Source organism: Microtus pennsylvanicus, chromosome 12 (assembly GCF_037038515.1).
Source record: "Microtus pennsylvanicus isolate mMicPen1 chromosome 12, mMicPen1.hap1, whole genome shotgun sequence".
Lineage (NCBI taxonomy): Eukaryota > Metazoa > Chordata > Mammalia > Rodentia > Cricetidae > Microtus > Microtus pennsylvanicus.
Genome location: NC_134590.1, coordinates 60,146,752 through 60,166,868, shown reverse-complemented (window position 1 = coordinate 60,166,868; position 20,117 = coordinate 60,146,752). Strand labels below are relative to the sequence as shown.

The window sequence follows — 20,117 nt, the reverse complement described above, 5'->3', positions numbered from 1 at the left end:
TTGTGGGAGGTGATGAGAGGGTAGGGCTGTATCCCAGAGACAATCGGATCCACAGAAGGCTGTAGGAAAGTCGGGATAGGATGCTGCTGGTCACGGCTTGAACCAGAGCTGGAGCAGGAAGAGGTGGAAGAGATGGGCTGGTCCTGCCAACTGTGACCTCAGCACTCAGGACTCCACAGCTCAGCGCCTGACCCACCCTGGAGCAGACAGGCCTTGGGAAGGTCTGGTGGACACAGTGATGGGATGAGACTTGATGGTGCCAGATCGGCATGGTCCCCACTTCCTTCCTGACAGCTGCATCCTGAGTGTGGACTGCAGGTGCTAGAAGGGCTAAAGCCGGCTCCAGCCAACCAGCATCAGCTCTCTGGGTGGTCAGTCCAAATCAGTGCCAGTGCCCCTCCCTCTGGCACAGCACAGGGCAGCGTCTTCACCTCGGCCGCCGTGGTCACCACTTTACAGAGTCACTGAGACTACCGAAACCATGCCTCAGGGCCAGGTTAGATTCAAACCCAGGTCCCCAGCAGAGCACAGCATCCCACATCATCTCCCTCCAGATGTCTGTTATTCATGTGTCAGTATCATGGGGGCCATGGGGTCAGGTTTATGCTCAGAACTGTGGTGATGCTGACGGTGCCTGTCTTAGCTTAGGGTTTCTGTCACTGTGATGAAACATCCTTGACCGAAATGCAAGTCAGAGAAGAAAGGGTTTATTTGTCTTCCAGTTCCACATCATGGTCTACCAGTACCATGGAACCAAGGAAATCAGGATGGGAACTCAAACAGGAGCTGATGCGGAGGCCTTGGAAGGATGCTGCTCACTCCCCTACTCAACATGGCTTGCTCAGCCTGCCTTCTTATAGCACCCAGGACCTCGAGCCCAAGGGTGTTCTCATTCACAATGGGCTTCTCCCCCTTAATCACGAATTAAGAAAATGCCTGACATTATGGGGGCGTTTTCTCTGTTGAAGCTCCCTCTTAGGTAACTCTAACTTCTACCAAGCAGACATAAAACTAGCCAGCACAGTGGTGATGGTGGTGGCATGCTAATTGTACCTAACGATGGCTTCTGGCCAGATGATCCTGCTCCAGTCTCAGCACTCAGGGAAGAGTTGTCCCTCTGCAGATTCCACGCCCCGTCAGACCCTCCAGGTCAGGAGGGACTCTGGGATCTTCTTTGGTAGAGAAGCTGGGTACCATGGAAACCCTTCCATGGAAGTTCAGGGAAGCAGGCGGTGAGCGGAGGGTGTTCTCTCCATCTCCTTCACCCTGTTCTGTCCTGAGGCCAGAGGCTGGCCTCAGTCCACCTGGCCATGAGGCTAGAACCAGAGCTGGGTGTCCTCCTGCTTTGAACACCATCCAGCCTGGCCTCAAGGCACAGCAGGGTGACCACATGGTGCTGACCACAGGCAAGTCCACAGCTGCCTGTCTGCCTTCCAGACCCATCTGTTGTTGAACCAGTCTGGCCAGCAGACATGCCATGGGGAAGGGGTCAAGTCATCTGGCCTGGGTAGGAGGAACTGGCTATCTGGGTCCCAGCCACCTCCACCCTGTCCTTATGAAGTGGAAGGTGCAGTAGGTTCTGACTTCCCACCTCAGCAGCTGCAGCCCTGATCAAGGTTTGGTGGCTTTCAGAGGCTCACACCCCTGAGGGATAAGGAATGTGTCTTAAAACCATCACAATAGCAGTGGAGTGTTGCAGTCTCAAAGGCAACTGGGTGCTAACGAGTACAGTGTGCTAGGACCTCACAGATCGCATGCACTGTGAGATGCTATTTATGTAGAACGGCAGTAGTCAGATCCCACAGGGACAGAAGTAGATGTGTTGTTCCCGGGCTGGACTAGGATGCTGCGGGGGTCTAGAACCTTCTGGGAGATGGGAGTGTGTGTCAGATGGCACTCTTGGCTTCCCAGTGTGTGGAATCCACAGAGGGAGAGGCACACTTCAGAAAGGGGGGGCTTTGAATTAGCCGAGAACATGCTGACCTCAGCACAAGATTAGCATGCTTACGGGATCCCACCATGAAGGAGGTGGGCAAGAGTCCAGGCTGGGGAAGGTGAGAAGGATGATAGGCAACATCCTACCTGCGGGACTTTGCCTGCTCTGGTCATTCTGACAGGTGGATACGATGCCCGTTTCTGTCACAGATCCCTTCCCTTGTGTTCTGCCAGCTCCCCACTGTCCAACAGACACTTGCTCAGGAGTCACAGCTGTGGCCAGCAGTCGGTTGTGAACTGAGGTTTCCATGTTGTATGGCCTCCTTTGCATCCCTGTTTTGGCTTTTTTTTTTTAAGAAGTTTTTTTGTTTTGTTTTTGTTAGAGTTGGGGTCTTTCTACATAGCCCTGGCTGTCCTGGAGCTCACTATCTATGTCAGACTGGTCTTGAACTTGCAGAGATCTGCCTGCCTCTGCCTCCCAAGTGCTGGGATTAAAGGTGTGCCTACTGTACTCAGCCCCAGACATCTGAATTGTTTGTAAACCTTAGGTACATGGTGGCCAAGTGAGGATGACATTTTCTCTTTTTATCCCTGCGTGGTCTAAGCTGAGATGGGTGAGACACAGCTCGGGAGTAATGGAGCTCAGGCTGGGTTGCCACGCCTTGATGAACCTCTGTGGGCATCCCAGGTCCACACGGCATGATGTGGAAGACCAGCCTGGGCACAGATGCGGATTCCTATGTTTTCCAGAGCTCATGGCTGCATAACCTCACCACAGCCTGAATGTAATGAATTCTAGGACCAGCATCTCCAACTATACAGCTTAAAACAAATGACACATATCCTCTGAGCACTAGAGGCCAGAAGGCTGAAGTCCAGGTATCCACAAGGTGCCGCTGGTGCTCCCCCTATAGGCCCCAGGCTAGACTCCACCTGGCTCCTTCCTAACTCCGGTGTTGTTGGTAGTCTTTAGCTTATAGACTAGGGTCTGCTTCCTGCTTCTCATCATATGGTCCCTTCCCCATGTCTATGTGCCTCTGTGTCCCACTCCATCTTCATGTTAGGTCTTTGTGCTTAGAGCGGGTCTTCCTAGAGCTTGATATCTTTATCTTGACTGTCTACAAAGATTCCTCTTCAGAGCAGTCTGCTCCCTGCAGGGCCCAAGTTCAAGCCTTTGTCATATCTTTTTAGGGGATGCAATCCAACCCATGCCACTATCTTTGCTCATCTTTGCCTGTGGTGTGCAATAGTCTGTCATTGTATGGCCACCAGAGATAACAACTCTCACTTCTCAGGTGTTCTCAGGTAGACCCTGGGCTGGCTCAGGGTGCTGACCAGTGGCCCCTTGTCCCCCATCCCTGTTGCTCGCTCCTGCATGCCTGCCAACTCTGCAGAATAGCCAAGGGCTAGTGGCATTCCACATGTCTGTGGCTGCCCACACGGCATAGGTGGTCTCCGCTCTGAGGCTAAGCCTTGAGCTTTTCACTGTTGCTGACCCAAATGTTTCCTAGTGTGTGGTTCCCCTCCAGTGACCACAGATAGTTTGGTTTTGTTATTTGGTCATGGGTTTAGACCCTGCAGTTGTCACCTTGAAAGCCCAGCTCTACTGAGGGTTCCTGGGCTAGATCAGCACTACCTGGAGACAGATGACTCCCAGGAGAAGTGGATGGGATTGGCTGCAGGCTCTGCTGCCCTTCATGGTCAGGACTAGAGGTAATGCGGACACAGACTGCCAGGGAGCACCAGCTTAGGCCTTCTAAGGAGCACGCATTGATCCTGAGCCCGCATCTAGAAAAGAGACCATTTCATTGATATGGAGTATGGTGGGCATGCGCTTCGTGAAGGAGGTGGTACTAGGGCAGGAGGTGTCTCACTTTTACTAGGAGAAAAGGTGACCTTTCTCTGCAGAGGTGCTTCCCAGTGACTGTGCTTGGCGTTGGTGGATGGTGACTCTTGGCACTCTGAGGTAGCTTGCCTCAGGCAAACCTTCGGGACCTGTGCTTTAAGACAGTAGGCGTGACCCCTGTCCCTGCAGTCCTTGTTTGGAGAGCTTGGCAGGGCCCTCGTCTGGGTAAGAAGGTTGATCCTGGGAGATCGATACCTGTTCTGCACCGGTATTCAGAACTGAACCTAGGACTGGAGGGGCCGGGCTGTAGGCCTACACTTCTAAGCACTACTGTGCTTTCTAGGAGCCAGAGGCAGTGATGGCAGAAGGCTGTGGCTCTCTGAGAGGCAGATTCTTCTTCAGTCCATTATTCCTCAGAACCCTCGTTGCTCCTCCTTCCCTGGTCTCCCCACTGCAGTTGCCTCACTATCCTCTGTTCCAAGAGAGACCACACATCACAGCCTAGGCACAGATGAGGAGCCAGGGATCCTCACCTAGGCCACACAGCTGACTGTGTGAGCCAGGATGCTAACCCAGACTTCTGACTGGTCCATGGAGAGCTCCCACGGCTTTGCCTGTGGAAGGAGCACTGTCTTCCTGCCACCAACTGTAAGTCACACTAATCTCTCCCCCGGGTAGGGTGGGGGACGCTTTTGAGGCGCCAAGGAAGCAGTGGACATGAAAATGACATACAAATTGTAAATTGCCCACAGACATTAGTGTCTGTTACTGTGGTAACCGTCCGGCCTCGGTGGACCTCGATTGCTCTGGATAGTGAGGTTATGGCAGCATTTTAATTTAATTGCATTATTTTCCCATCATAAAAATAATGAGCATTATGTATATACCCAAACTCATCAAGTTGTCTACATTAAATATGCCGGGTTTGATGTACTGATTACATCCTAATAAAGTTATTAAAATAATGTCGCTGCATTGCAGAACATCTACAAAATCAGGAAGGGAAATTTATTTTGTTACATCCATCCTACATAAAGCTTTGTTGACATTCTGGGAAATTCCACCCCCCCCCCACTTCAGCTTGTTTGCTTGTTTAAAACAAGGCTGTGATCACTGGTCTATATAATTAAGACATTTTATATACAATTTTATATTCTGCTCCTTCCCCCCTAGGGAGTTTTAACGTGAAGTAGCAATAGCCACTGCTTCATCTGGGAGCCCAATACTACAGGGTTGAGGTCAGCCCAGAGTGTCCCTGCGCCGGGGCAGGTGCTGTGTGGAAGGATGGGGTCAGTGGGCAGTGTAGCAGGCGTTTGCCTGGTCCCCTCTATTTAAATGTAAAGGGGGTGTGTTCCGCTAACAGCCTGTGTCTATGCCCTAATTGGTTGCTACCACGACTGGCATTTATCTCAGAGGCCCAGTGTGCATCAGGGGCTCCCTCTGGAGGGCACACATTAGAGTTGGGCGTACAGCTCAATGATGGGCTGTAAAAACCCTAGGTCTTAGCCTGGCACCCTCAAATTAAAGGTTTTGATAAGCAAAAGGTGCATATTAAGTAGACACACACTATACTGGACACAGGTGCCACTGAGGTTTTGAAGTACATCTCAGAGCTCGGCCATCATGGAGCCAGGCACTAGACACAGACAAGGACAATGCATACAGCCTGGGCCAGGGAAAGAGGGCACAGGATGAGAGGTTCAACAAGGTGGGCACGCTGGCTCACTGAGCAGGCTGCCCATATGCAAGATGAGAAGAAAGTCTCTAGGCGACTGTGCAGTACTGATGTCAAGGGAGGACACCCAGGTCCAGTGTCCAGACTGGGCACTGATGTCAGCTGGGATGAAGAGGCTTCTGGACAGGCATGGAATGATGGTGAGGTAGAACAGGATAAGGCTTAGAGGGTGTCTATCACTGGCAAACAGTTTGTCATGCATCTGCAGAGAGCTGAGTTTGGGCTTGTATGTGGCCTGCACCAGGCTGGGCTCAGCCAACAGCTCTGTTGCACCTGCTCCTGTGGGGACTGGCAGACTGGCCTGGGCAGGTCCCTCTGCTGGCAAAAGCAGAGGCAGTAGGCTAGAGCTGAGTGTGTAAGGCCCTCTTGGCCCTGCTGCAGCTCACCGGCTATTGTCTCATAGGCCCAAGCAAATCACAGGGCTCAGAGGCCAGGGCAGGTGGGGTTTACCATCCAGGTGGGAAGCATGTGAGTTCTGAAGAGGGGAGCAGGCACAGGGGACGTGAAGGTCTGGGGTCCTGACGTGCACAATTTCAGACAGCTCTGAATGTGGGGTACAAGGCTGCTAGAAGCCTTGGGCAGGGAAGTGACACTTCAGAGTGTCAGTCATGGTGTTGCTGGGCCCTGCCTGTTGTTTCCCTGCAGCCTGTGGGGCACAGTGAGGTAGGTGAACATTTAGGAGGGGCCCAGGCCCTCCTTTGAAGGACAGGTGTGATTGCCATTTTCTTTGAGTCACCAACCAGCACCGCAAATAAAGACACAGAGACTTATTATTAATAATGAATGCTCGGTCTTAGCTTAGGCTTGTCCCGCTAGCTCTTCTAACTTAATTTAGCCTGTTTCTATTCATCTATGTCTTGCCTTGGTGCTTTTTACCTTTGTTTCATTCTATCCTACTTTCCCGCTTCCTCTGTGTCTGTCTGCCTGGTCTCCAGCATCTCCCTGGCATCTCTTTTTCTTTATCCCCACCCCCTAGCCTAAATGCTTCCTCCTCCTTACTCTCCCTGCCCAGGAGTCCTGCCTGTACCTCCTCCCTTGCTATTGGCTATTTAGCTTTTTATTAGACCAATCAGGTGTCTTAGGAACACAAGGTAAAACAGCAACACATCTTTACACAGTTAAACAAATATCCCACAGCATAAATGAAAACAACACAGCTTTGCGCAGTTAAACAAATATTCTGCAACAGACAGGGAATAGCACAGGGATGTGGGTGTCATGGAAGCTAAGCTGAGACCTGGCTGTGGGGATAGGGAGGGGCTGGTTGTTACTCCTAATAGCCAGAGAAGAAAACCAGGTTTGGGAACTGCTACGGACGGAGCATGAGGAAAGATGCCAAGATTCAAGGGTGTAGGCATCTCCCTGGTGACTATCTGAAGAGTAGAATAGGCAGGGAGGCCTGCTGGTGCCCCACTGGGGTCCCTGGAGGGCTGTCACAGATGGTCCTGTTACCACAGTTGGGACCAGAGATTTTGGCACTGAGAGAGTCCAGACCAGGAATGTGAAGAATGACCAGGAGCCCATTCACAGAAGTAGGCTTTGCCCTGCCCTGCCAACAGTTGCTTCTTGGGCATATGGGTCAATGTTGTAGGACTTTCTGTGCTTCATAATATATAGGAAACAGTTTTTTTAAAAAACAGAGATACTTCCATTTTTTCAATATTAGGAATATGTTTAAATTAAAAACAAAGATCACATTGGGGTTCCAGTAAAGCCTGGTGGTAGGGCAGTCTTGGGTTTGGGGCTGGTGAACTCTGGAGCTTTTTCTAGAATGAAGAACTTTCCTTCTGCCAGGCCAGGGGCTAGCCTTTCCAAGCATGGCCCTAGCCCTGTGGCTGGCTGCCTGAGATGTTCAGGCCTGTTTTCACTCCATTTTCATAGAGCCTGAGAAGGCTGGGGAATAGACTGGGTGTTTCCCTCATTCCCAGATACTGAGGCTGGAGTCTGGGTTGAGCGCTGTGGGCTCTAATCAAACATCTGCACACATAGGTGGGTCAGACACTCCAGTTACTGGGGTGACTCCATGAGGAAGGCCTCTAGGTCTCAAGCTGAGTTCAGCCTTCTAGAGGCCTGCCTGGAGGTGAGGCTCTGAGGTAGAGCAGACAGTTCACCCCAACCCCTACCAGGTACTGTGCTGTGCTGTGCTAATGGAGGAGTGGCTCTTTTTTTTTTTTTTTTTTTTTTTGCCTGCCACAGGTGTTAGGAGTGAACATGAGGCCTGGTTCAAGAAACCCAGGTGGCTTTCAATGTCACCTTCTGTCCCCAGTTTGTAGGCAGTCTGCTAGCCATGGTGGTCCCCAACTTTGCACCCATTCCTTATCTGTCCTAGTGCAATGGCTTTGACTTTAGGCCTAGACCTTAGTTTCCCCAAAGGTGCTCATTAGAGACACAAGCAAGCCACAGTGTCTTGACCCCTGGTCCCTACTGTCCCCATAGACAAATTGCTCTCCCTTGCCTGCCTTCCAAGGCTGAACAAGCCTGACTTGTGGAAGGCCCCGATGGCATCCAGGGCTGTGGAGTGGTGGCCTCCGTGCTCTGATACCCAACAGGCCCCAGGCCCTCAGCAAGGCCCCACACTGTCCCCAGTCCTGTCCCCTGGGCCTGGAACCCAGCCTAAGTGTCAGATTTGTACTAGTTACCTGCTGAGCACAGGAGGAAGCCTGCCTGATGCTGTGTGAGGGACAGGGTGTAGGGAAGAGTCACACACTCCTGCAGGAGGGTGGGGATCCTCAGCATGCTCTGTTTGCCTGGGCTCCCGCCTGCTCCATGGGCCCCCAGGGTTGTGGGGTCTGCAGAGCAGAGAGCCCTGTACTGATGCCTCTGTGTGATAATGCGGTAGTCTGAAAATGCTTTCTGTGTTGCTTCCTCAAGCTGACATCATCTCCACTGTCGAGTTCAACCACACTGGGGAACTGCTGGCCACAGGCGACAAGGGTGGCCGCGTGGTTATCTTCCAGCGGGAACCAGAGGTACGTGTGTGGAGAGGTCACGAGGGAGGTCTGAAGAGGACGGGCAGATGGCTAGAATGCGGGCATGAGGGTGGGGTCAGGCAGGTGTAGGTGTGGCAGGGTGCAGACCATTTTCTGAGTAGAATTTCTGACCCACCTTGCCCAGTGTTCCATCCAGTCCCTCACTGGCTCCTCTCTGTCACAAGGTCCCTGGGGCTGCGGGGAAAGGGATGGACCTGGCAGTTGGACTGGGTCAGCTCCTAAAGTTATGCTCTGAGCCCCCCCCCCCCCCGCCCCACTCAACAGGAGTTTGTTGACTGTTCACTGACAAGGCTGTAGTTCCAGGCAAACCGAGCCCCCAGGAGAACCTACCCTGCCGGTGTTAGGAGGGGGAACCACCCCCCCACCCCATCCAGCTCTCTGCTGACCCTGGCAGGTTTTGCACAGGCCTCCACCCTTCAAGCAAGTCTTCATCTGTGCCTCTGTCCTCCCCGGTTGCTATGTAGTAGCATTCTGAATATGCCAAGAACAACCTGAGACCATCCCCCCAGGAGGCCATTTCTGAAACCTTGCCCCTTCACGGAGGACATACTTCATGCAGACACTGGGCTGAGCGGTCCATTTCCATACGGTTTCTGCCTTGGCTCCTTCTTGCTGGTCCCCGAGGGTACAGATGCACACCCATTTACAGACAGGCCAATCAGCAGCCAGCCCCATGGAAACCTGCCAGGCTCTTGCTGCCTGGTCATGTACCACCCCAGCCAGGGGCCTCTCACCACTGAATGTTGAGAAACCAGGGAGGGGAGAAGGGAGAAGCTCAAGGGAGGCAAGGCTAGAGAGAGGAGCTGAAGCCACCTTTGTCCCCTTGAGCGCCGTCCCCGTGCTTCATAGCGCATGCAACCCCGCATTGCCACCCCTCCAGGCAGAGAGCTGCTGTCACCCTTCCTCTGACAGCTCAAGAAGCTCAGCACAGAGGGCTTAAAATAGCTCAGCAAGGGCAGGCGAGGGACAGCCTGATGCGCACAGGTGTCGCAAGGCAGAGCCACCGTCCCACATCAGCATCAGCCATGGTGCTGCCCGCTGCAAAGAGAAATGAGCTCAGAGGTTCTGGCTTTTCTCCTTCCGTTTGTCTCCTCCCGCTGGTCCTGCTGACATTTTCGTAACTCACGCTCATGGGAAGAGGAGGCAAAAGACGTGGAAGGATTTTCAAACAGATCCTAACGCAAGACAGAGATGGGGACCTAAAAATAGACACTTTCAAAATGAACAGAAAAGCCTGACGCCGGGCTTGGCTGGCCATTTTCACTTGTTCCCAGCTGTGATTTCATGTTGTCATAGAAACTTGACTTGTCTGCTGGAAAAGTGATCCCCGGTGTTTATGGCAGGTCTAACACTCAGCATTTGGGTTTCTCCACTGAAAGGAGATTCATAGCAGGAACTCTGCAGCCCAAAATGCCATCATGGGGAGCAGGGTTAGGGCCAGACAGATGAGGGTAGGTAGAGCCTTGACATTAGCATCTGGTCTCATCGGGGTGAATGGTGGCCGTGTCGTGGATACATTGGGTGAACCCTAGCCTCACAAGCATGAAGACCTAAGTTTGATCCCCAGAACTGACATAAAAAATACATGTGCCTGTGATTCCAGTTTTGGGGAGGCGGAGACAGGCAGGTTCCCCAAGGCTTGCTGGTCTCATTGGTGAGGTCTAGGATAATGAGAAACCCTGCCTCAAAGAGGGTGGACAGTGTTCCGAGGATGACATCTAAGGTTGTCCCTTGTCTCTGTATGCGTGCTCACACACATGCATGCACACCTACGTCCTTATACACACATATACACCTGCCTGCATGCCCCCATACACAAACACCCACCCCTGCAATACAGCCTGTACACACACACCTGCACATACCCACCCTGTGTACACACACACACACACATACACACACACACCTGCAATACAGGTACACTTGCACTAACATATTCCTTTGGTGGTGTGGATAGCACCCTCACTGCAAGGCGAATTCAGCCCTGTCTCATGTCTGCCTCCATCACCCTGGCTGCTCCTGTGGCTCATCCACCTTTGGGTTTCCCTGCAGAGTAAGAACGCGCCTCACAGCCAGGGTGAGTACGATGTGTACAGCACCTTCCAGAGCCATGAGCCCGAGTTTGACTACCTGAAGAGCTTGGAGATCGAGGAGAAGATCAACAAGATCAAATGGCTCCCGCAGCAGAACGCCGCGCACTCTCTGCTGTCCACCAATGGTGAGGCCTGGCGATGGGGCCAGCCTGACCTTACACAGGCTTCCTGCTTTCTCTGTGGCTTTAGTGACGACCAGGCCATTCTCTTCAGCTTTCCCTGGCTGATCACGAGTCTCCCCTCATTGTAAATACAATGGTCAAGGATTTTTTTCAAGGTAGAGATGAAGTTGAATATTCCAGAAACAGGGACCAGGGCCAGAAACCAGCAACCACCAGATACAAACTGAATTCTCATTCAGAGCCACAAATCACCCAGCCTGGAGCTGCCCTGAGTGGTGGGGAGAATAGACAGGTGGCTGGCCTTTGTCCCTCTGCTTCAAGACATGCTGTGATGTCAGAAAGCTGTGGCTACATATTAGCTCTGACTGCCACCTCTAGATAGGGTCTAGGCCTCCCAGCCCCTCCTGGCCACCTAGTTCCCACACTTGCCCTGCTATCCTCCTTCCCCTCCTTAGCCCATGAGCCCGGGCCTGGAGTCTGGTGGGGCAGACTTGGGTCCAGGCCAGCTCTGTGGACTGGGACATGTGGTCTTACCTTCATCAGCCTCGGTCTGCACACTGCTCCTTCTGGGATTATGAGATATGATATCCATCCGACTCTGAGAAGAGTAAATGCTGTGTGAGCCTGAGGGTGGCTGGCGAGATGGCGTCACCTCTGCGTTCCTTGAGGAAGTCTTACTACTGAGGGGGCTTCAATGGCTTCCCTAGAATGACTCAGCTTTTACCCCCTGCCTACCCTCACCACAGTCTCTCACGTGGTGACTTCCCTTCTCCTCCCCTCTCCGTCCCCGTGAAGCCTGTCCTGATGTCTCACCTCTGCTGGACCATCCTCGACAGGACACTTGTCATTCTATCTGTGCATCTCTGTCAGGCTTTGAGAGGACAGGATCTAGCTGGCCTCCCGGAGGCCTGGCTGGGATCAGCTCAGCACACCTGTACTCTGGGACCTTTATCCTGTGTGAGAGTGGGTGGATAGTGACGTGGGACCAGGAGCATGCAAAGTTGGCACTAAGCTTGTGTGTGTGCTTGTGGTTACCCACACGCGCATGTGTATGCACACACGTGAGCGCCCATGCATGCATATATGTCTTCAGATATAACATCCTGCCATTCTGGGAGGAAGGCCAGCCATGGGAGTCACCTACTTCTTAGCCCCACAAAACTTATAGATCCTCTATACCCCAGTTCCGCCCTGTCCTTACAGAAGACTGAAGACCCTTATAGAAGGCCCTGTCTGAAACCTCTCAATCCTTCCCATGCTTCCACTGTTGTTTCTTTTGACTGCTGAGGTTATCAGGGTTCTCTGGGGAAGCTAGAGAGAGGAGAGAGGGAGTGAGGGAGACGGAGAGGAACTTGCCCCTGTGATTGTGAGGTCAGAAGCACACAGCTCAAGCCTGTAGGATGTCTGCTGACCGAGGCAGCACCTTGATTCTGTCAGGGCCTTCAGCAATGATGCAAGGCCCAGCTCCTGATGGCAGCTTACCTGCTCGCTGGATTTAAATTTTAATTGCATCTGAAAGACCCTTCCTAGCAAGAGACAATGTGTAGCATGAGGGCCGGGCTTGCTTGTAGCCCTGGCCTCCCAGCTGGCTTAGCCCCTAAATAATCACACAGAAACTGTATTCATTAAAACACTGCTTGGCCCATTAGCTCAGGCTTCTTGTTAGCTCTTATAACTTATATTAACCCATTATTCTTACCAACAATGTATTTTGGATGGTATCTGGTACAGCCAAGGTGAGCCATAAGGTTACCATCACCTGTGCTTCCTCCTGTGAGGTGCAAGAGAGGAGTGCAGAGAAGAGAAGCCCCTGGAACTGGCTTCCGGGTGGCAGGTACCACTGAGCTAGCAATGGCAGGTAGGGCACCCTCTTCTCAGGAAGACACAGTGGTACAGACTCAATGTAGAGGTCAGTAGTGATCCTTGCAAGGACCATGCCCTTTGACCTAGCAACATCCCTGCCAGGTACTCAGAAAGATGGGCTGAGGATAGAGTCTCCACGTGTAGAGGTATTCTATGTAAGGCGTTGGAGGGAGAATCTGGCTGTGTGAGAACAGGGCTGTGGGGGACTCCTGAGGTACATACATGTCACTGTCCCTCTGGTTGTGACAGACCTGGGCTGGGCTGACCTGGCTGTGACAGGGTGCCTTATTCTTCCTGTTTTATTCTTAAAGATAAAACGATTAAATTATGGAAGATCACCGAACGAGACAAGAGGCCCGAGGGCTACAACCTGAAGGATGAGGAGGGGAAATTAAAAGACCTGTCCACGGTGACATCGCTGCAGGTGAGCTTCATGAACAGAATGTTTGGCATTTATGTCCTCCTAAGCCATGAGATGTTTAAGACTCTCGGTGCCAGGGCCAGAGCCATACTGTTGTGATGTTACTCCTGGGGTGATGAATGAACATCTACATATCCTAGATGGCGAACCAAAGACAGACCAAAGTACAGATATTACCAAGTCCACCATGGTGTACCAATGAGATTATTATTATTATTATTGGTTTTGTTTGTTTGTTTTGCTTTTTGAGACAGGGTTTCTCTGTGTAACCGCTCTGACTGTCCTGGAGCTCTCTTTATGAACCAGACTGGTCCCAAACTCAAGTAGATCCTCCCGCCTCTGTCTCCTGAGTGCTGGGGTTGAAGGCATGTGCCCCCACACCTAACCGTATCAATGAGTTTTATTACTTCCAGGAGCAGAAATGAGTGATAAACAGATACCTCAGCAAAGTCTACCCCAGCATGGTGACAGCTCACAAAGCTGGGGACCTGGAGCACACTGCACAGCCTGCAGGCAGCTCGACAGGTGCCCTTTCCAGGTGACTCGGCTGGTCTGAGTCTCTTCAGGCTGCCAGCCCAAGCCTTTTCTGGGCCGAGCAGCTAAGCTCGTTGGAGAGTGACTCTTGGCAGGCTTTCCTGTTTATATGCTCCTGGAAAGGGAGGGACTTGGCGAACCTGGTCAGTTTCAGGGACTTCCTGAAGCTATCATGGGTTGTTTATCTACTGTCCAGAAGGAGCTTTCCTGCAGGATGGAAGTGTTTCGCCTCCCCTTAGACCAGGAGTTCTCAACTTTCCCCACACTGTGACCTTTAGTACAGTTCCTCACGTTGTAGTGACCTCCAACCATAAACTAATTTTTGTTGCTACTTCATAACTGTGATTTTATAATTCACAACTGTTATGAATCATAATGTAAATACATGATATACAGGAGATCTGAGGTGATCCCTGTGAGAGGGCCATTTGACCCCCAGAGGGGTGTCGACCCAGAGGTGGAGAACTTAGAACATCCTGTTGTTTCACCTCCTTGTAAGCATCCTGTCCTAAAATAGCCTGTTGTTTCACTTCCGTTTTACATCCTATGTCTTCAGAATTCTCCCCAAGATGAAAAATTTTAATCCACTATACAGCATACACCCTGGCTACTTCCTTACTGGCCTGGTGTGGTGGGCTTTGTCTGTGATGGACTCTTCACCGGCAGTTAAGGGGGATAGCAAGTCAGAAAATGCCCACACAGAAAGGAGAAACGGAGGCCCAGTGGATAGCCACACTTCTCTTACAGTTACTAAATTGAGCTCAGTGCTCCCCATCCCTGGGCTATTATTGGGGGGAGGGAGTTGGTCTAGATCTTTGGTGCAGTGAAGTCCCGAAGGTGGCGCTGTAGAGTTGTACCAAAGTAGACGTTTGTCCTGCTTAATTAAAAGGCATTAGAGCTTGCATCCTTCAACAGAATGTGGAACTCGCAAGAAAGAGTTCTGAGGGCTGGAGTGATAGCTCAGTGGTTAAGAGCACTTGCTCTTCTTGCAGAGGACCTGGGTTGGCTCCCAGCACCTACATGGCAGCTTATAGGTTACAGCTCTCTATAACTCTAGTCCTAAGGGATTCGATGCCCTCTTCTGACCTCCCTGGGTACCAGGCACACACATAGTGTATATGCATACATGCACTCAACATGCTCATACACATAAAATATAAAAAGGAATGAGAAAGAGAAGAGGAGAGAGAGAGAGAGAAGGAGAGAGAGAGAGAGAAGGAGAGAGAGAGAGAGAGAGAGAGAGAGAGAGAGAAGGAGAGAGAAAGAGAGAGAGAGAGAGAGAGAGAGAGAGAGAGAGAGAGAGAGAGAGAGAGTGTGTGTGTGTGTGTCCATGTACGCATGTGTGTGCATACTTGCTAGGCACTTCAGTTCATATGAGGTGGGTCAGGTTTACCACCTGAGCCCCTTGTACAGGCCAGGAAACTTTGAAAACCTCACAGTTGAACAGCTATATAGATAGAACATGCTGCATGAGCCGGGCAGGTGAAGGCCATTTGCCATCTGTGATCACTTATCTCACACCGTGACTGTTTATTTCGCACCGGCTCCCAAATGAGTGATCCAGTCTCCTGTGAAGATCGTGAGTCCTCTGCCAGGCAATGGTGGCACACACCTTTAATCCCAGCACTCAAGAGGCAGAAGCAGGAGGATCTCTATGAGTTCAAGGCCACCCTGATCTACAGAACGAGTTCCAGAACAGGCAGGGCTACATAGAGAAACCCTGCCTAAAAGAAAAAAGATTAGGTGTCTCCCGACACTTGTCCCACATGACTCTGCCTGCCTCTGCTCTGCAGGTGCCTGTGCTGAAGCCCATGGACCTGATGGTGGAGGTGAGCCCGAGGAGGATCTTTGCCAATGGCCACACTTACCACATCAACTCCATCTCAGTCAACAGCGACTGTGAGACATACATGTCGGCGGATGACCTGCGCATCAACCTCTGGCACCTGGCCATCACTGATAGGAGCTTTAGTATCCTTGGCTTGACCTGGATTGTAAGCATACTGACTTCTGGGGCTTCAGGCTTGGCGACTTCCTCACTGAAGAACTGTCCCACCTAGAGTGTAAAGGAGGCAAGGTGTGGGATCACAAGGTGTCTGTTTATGAACACTTAAAGGACATGGCTTCTGTGAAGGCTCCATCACACCCCATGCCTCCTTAGGGTAGCAGTGGTCTCCCATAAGAACCACGAAGGAGCAAGAGAGCTAGAGACACCATGCCCTGGAGGAGAGGAGGCTGACCCCCCAGGACAGCTACCTAGAGGTTGCATTCCCTTGTGTTGGTCCAGTGTGTGTCACCCTGGATGTAGAGTGACAACTGGGGTATCAGAGACTTGGGTGTCTGAAGCCAGGAAGAAATGGGGTCTTGGTGTCAGAACAAGCTAAGGACTGAGCACTGCCCCTCCTGCGGCCTGCTAAGGAGAGGGCCACCTACAGGCTGCACCAAGCTGGGGAAGGTCAGGGCCAGTCCAGGAAGGGCAGATTGCTACCTTGTCACTGTTGTGGGGACTATTAATGACAGCCATGCTAAGCAAAGTTTTACGTGCTGGCCTTTCACTCAGTGAGGCAGACACTGTCACCAGACCTTTCCAGTAAGGGACCTGAGTCATAGAGCCTGAGCTCATAGATGACAAGTATCTCCTGGGAGAGAGTGAGGGGCAAGGAAGGCCATAGCTGCTATAAAATGGAGACAGTAAAACATGTTGACTTCATCGTTTTGGGCTGAGTTGTAACTGTCTTTGAACCTGTGTGGCCACAGGACATTAGAACAAGTTAGTCATGAATGAGGAAAGTGTTAGTGACTCCAGCACTGAGACCTGTCTCGTTGTCACTGGCTTCCTTTCCACAGAATACAGGAATTATGCTCACCCTTGCTGAAGAGCACAGCACTCACCCGCAGGTGTTTATCAAATACCCACTGACATGCTTGAAACTGGCACTGGGTATGCAAGGCCCTGGCATGCAGGAGTCTTTCGTGACCAGTACTGGGGTCTTGGACACAGACCAGCATATGCCGTGGGTCATAGGCAGCAGGTTGGCAGAGAGGAAACCAAGGGGGGCCTTTGCCATGTGAATCCATGAGCCTGGAGCAGATGGCATGTGTGAATGGGATTATTGACCAGAAAACCTGGGCTGCTGAGAGGGAGTGGAAAGGGAGCTTGTCAGTGCACTGGTGGTCCTGTGGGAACTCGAGTGGACGGGGAGCAGTCAGTGGACTGGTGGCCCTGTGGGAACTCGAGTGGAAGGGAGCAGTCAGTGGACAGGTGGCCCTGTGGGAACTCGAGTGGACAGGGAGCAGTCAGTGGACTGGTAGCCCTGTGGGAACTAGGGAACTAATGTGATTGTTGTGGAACTGTATCCAACTTGTGTGTGGCTCCATTTTGAAAGTGCCTGGTAAGCCAGTGACAAGAGATGCCTGGCTTGTTCTCTGGAGGAAGGGGTATGTGTCATGTGCTAAAGACCCAGAGGTAGCTTAGGGAAAACTAGTATTTGAAGCAGCCTCCTCTCTGACTGACAGGTTCACTGGGAACCATGCTGCCTCCCTGTGGCTACTGATGCCAGGCCACAGAGGGATGAGATTCAGACACCTGGGGCAGAGCTCTGGTGAGCCTCCCTTAGCAGAAAAGGGTCTGGACTCTGGACTGCAGGTGTTTTCACAGATCTGATGGCAGCTGAGTCATTGGAGATGTCTCACTTACGGCATGGACGGGGCCAGAAAATGTGTGACCTCATGCTGAGCTGGTTTGGCTCTGAGCTTATGAGATACCCTCTGAGCAGGGGTCATCGGGAGGATTCTTGCTCATTCATCCTGAGGAGGAAGCTGAGGTCAGGGTTGGAGGCCATACCGAGTGCAGGGAGCTGGGCTGGGGCTAGATCAGGGCCAGGGTCTTGCATCCCTTTCTTTCTTGCTCTTGTCAAGCTCGCAGGGGTTCCTTTGGCTTCTGAGGCTGCTCTGTGCTCCTCAGTGGTTGCTGGTGATCCTTGGTAAGTCAGAGAGCTATTCTGCACAGGGACTTACGATGCTGCTGACGTCACACTGTGGCCCTCATTGGTGTTCTGAAGCCCTGTCCAGAATCCTAAAATGACGGATCTGCCATCAGTGTGTTCAGGGGTTGTTAGTTTATAATCAAGCTCTAGGGGTCCAGTGTAGCTGGTGGCCTTAGCTGAAGAGGTGATGGAGATGCTGACACCTCACACCAGCAGGGGTAAGGACACAGGGAACAGAGCAGGTGACCCCTGGAAATGCCAGCAATAGGGCCTTGGGGGACTTACTCCCTGTCCTTACCTTAGCAGTGAACTTCTAGCTTCCAAAATTCTGAGAGCCAGGTGCCTGAGGCTTGACACACTCACCTTTGGCATTGAGCCGTGGCAGACAGGACCTGGGTTTCGATTTGACAGGCTGTGTCTTGAGTGCCCTCAGCTCTTGTTTGCAGCCAGGTCATCTGCTGAAGAAAATTTGGAGAGAAAAACCGATTCTATTTTTAGACCACTTCTATGTGCAGAAGGCCTTGGGGGTGCTCCACAAAGGAGGCCCTTCTGCAGGGTTTTGGCAGAGCTGCCTCTTGTCTCACTCCAGTCACTACTTGGTTGCCATGACAACATCTGGTCTTGAGAGCAGGCTCCTGAGAAGACATGCGGGTGAGCCTCATGCTTTTCCTGGTGCAGTCTGGAGCCCCATGAAACCTCCGCTTGCACTTGGCATCCACCTTGGTGTCACAGCCATAGCCACAACCTCAGGGCCCTTGGCATGCTGAGGCTGCTGGGAGGTTTGCCCTGCCCTGGTATTTGGCAGCAGCTCCTTCCTCTACAGCCCACGTGTGGCTCTGGGTGTGGCTCTGCTCACCCCAGCTTCCCTGCTTTCTTCAGGGATGGGCTCCATGCTGTTTTATACCCAGGGCTGTGTCTAGAGGCCCAGTTCATCGTTGCCAGCCTAGCTTCTCTCCTGGTGTCTCCATGAATGCCCATGTGAAGGGGGTTGGTGTTGGTTCTCTGCTCTGTGTGCCTACTTCTCGCTTGGTATTTTGTTAGACAAGTCAGTGATTCTCCAGCTTGCAGTCCAGACTCAGTAGACAGTTAGCAGAGTTCCCCTGTGAAGGAGGAGTGGCCCTCAGTCCCCACCACTGTTTAGCATGGATGCTGAGACTCAGTGAATGGAAGCCATGGGACACCCAGCCCCTCCTTTTCGCAACTCACCCGTCCAAAGTGATAGTGTGACCCAGGCTGAGCTTCAGGAGATCAGGCAGTGTCTTTGGTGACAGGAGATGAAGGACAGCCTATAAAAGTCCCTACAGCCTGACAATGCTGCAGAGGCCCGTGTGGCTCATGTTTCCTGTGTCCTTGACCAAGGACCACAGATGTCATTCTGGAGCCTGGCTCTGCAGTAGCCTGACGGTCCCTCGCCTGGTCCACAGCTTCACCTGCCTTTCAGGGCTGTCTCTGATGGTCTCTCCTCTACCATCCCTTCTAGTCCCTGGTGGCAGCTGCTGTCCCCATCACTGAGTCACTCGGTATGTGCCTGTCTCCCACCCCCAGCACTCTGTGCCAGTTTTTCTTTTTTATGTGTCTAATATGGACACTTGGGTTGGACTCCAGGCCACCAGGGGAAGCCAGGAGTGCTGTCACATGGAGGGGTCCTAGTTGAGGGTATCTGGAAGACCCCACTGACATGACCTGCAAGGAGAGTGTGCACAGTGCATTTGTGCTGTGTGTTCCTCCCGCAGCCACTCCCTTGTCAGATGTCTCCTTCAGGCTCCTGTTTTAGGGCAGATTCAGTGAAACTTAGTGGGATATGTTGTAATGATTAATCTTGATTGTCTACTTGATTGGATTTAGGATCACCATGGAAACCAATCCCTGAGTACATCTGTTGAGGTGGTGGGGAATAGCCATCTCAAATGTAGGTGACACCATTCCCTGGGCTCAGGTCCTGGAAAGAGCGAAAAGGACAAAGTCAGAACCCCCTTTCCCCTTTTGAGACAAGGTCTCACTATGTCACCCTGGCTAGCCTGGAGCTATGCAGACCAGGCTGACCTCAAATTAACAGAGCCTACAACTGCCTCTGAAGTGCTACAAATCCTTGCTTCAAGCTGGACAGGCAGCCCAGTAGAGGAAAGGGGTCCTAAAAACTATCAGGAGTCTCCCCCCCCCCAAAAAAAACCAAACCAACAACTATAACATACGCAGAGGTCCTAGCGAGGACCCATGCAGACTTAGTGACTGCTGCTTCAGTCTCTGTGAGCCCCTATGAGCCCTGCTTAGTTGATTCCATGGGCTGTGCTCTCTCAGTATCCTCAACCCTTCTGGCTCCCACAATTCCTCCTTCCACATGGTTCATTGGGCTCCGGGTGAGGGACCTGATGGAGACCTCTGACATGGGCTCACTCTTGATTGTGGGTCTTTGCGTCTGCTCCCATCGTCTGCTGGAGGCAGTCTCTGACGACAGCCGGACTAGGCACTGATCTATGAGTATAGCATAATATCTTAGGAATCTTTTCATTGATTTTTTTTCTGCCAGTTGTGTTTGGTTCTACCCTGTGTCTCTGGGCTATCTAGCCTCCAGTTCCTGGTCATCTAGGCAGT

The 20,117-nt window shown here is 52.0% G+C and overlaps 1 protein-coding gene across 2 annotated transcripts in view; it reads left to right on the top strand.

The window, feature by feature from the left end:
- Positions 1-20,117, top strand: part of Ppp2r2c (protein phosphatase 2 regulatory subunit Bgamma) — an 84,611-nt gene that overhangs the window by 46,980 nt on the left and 17,514 nt on the right. For both annotated transcript variants that reach the window (XM_075943742.1, XM_075943743.1), the window contains exons 2-5: positions 8,388-8,485; positions 10,559-10,724; positions 12,896-13,008; positions 15,333-15,510. In XM_075943742.1, the coding sequence (XP_075799857.1) occupies positions 8,388-8,485; positions 10,559-10,724; positions 12,896-13,008; positions 15,333-15,510 (555 nt within the window). The remainder of the gene's footprint in view (positions 1-8,387; positions 8,486-10,558; positions 10,725-12,895; positions 13,009-15,332; positions 15,511-20,117) is intronic.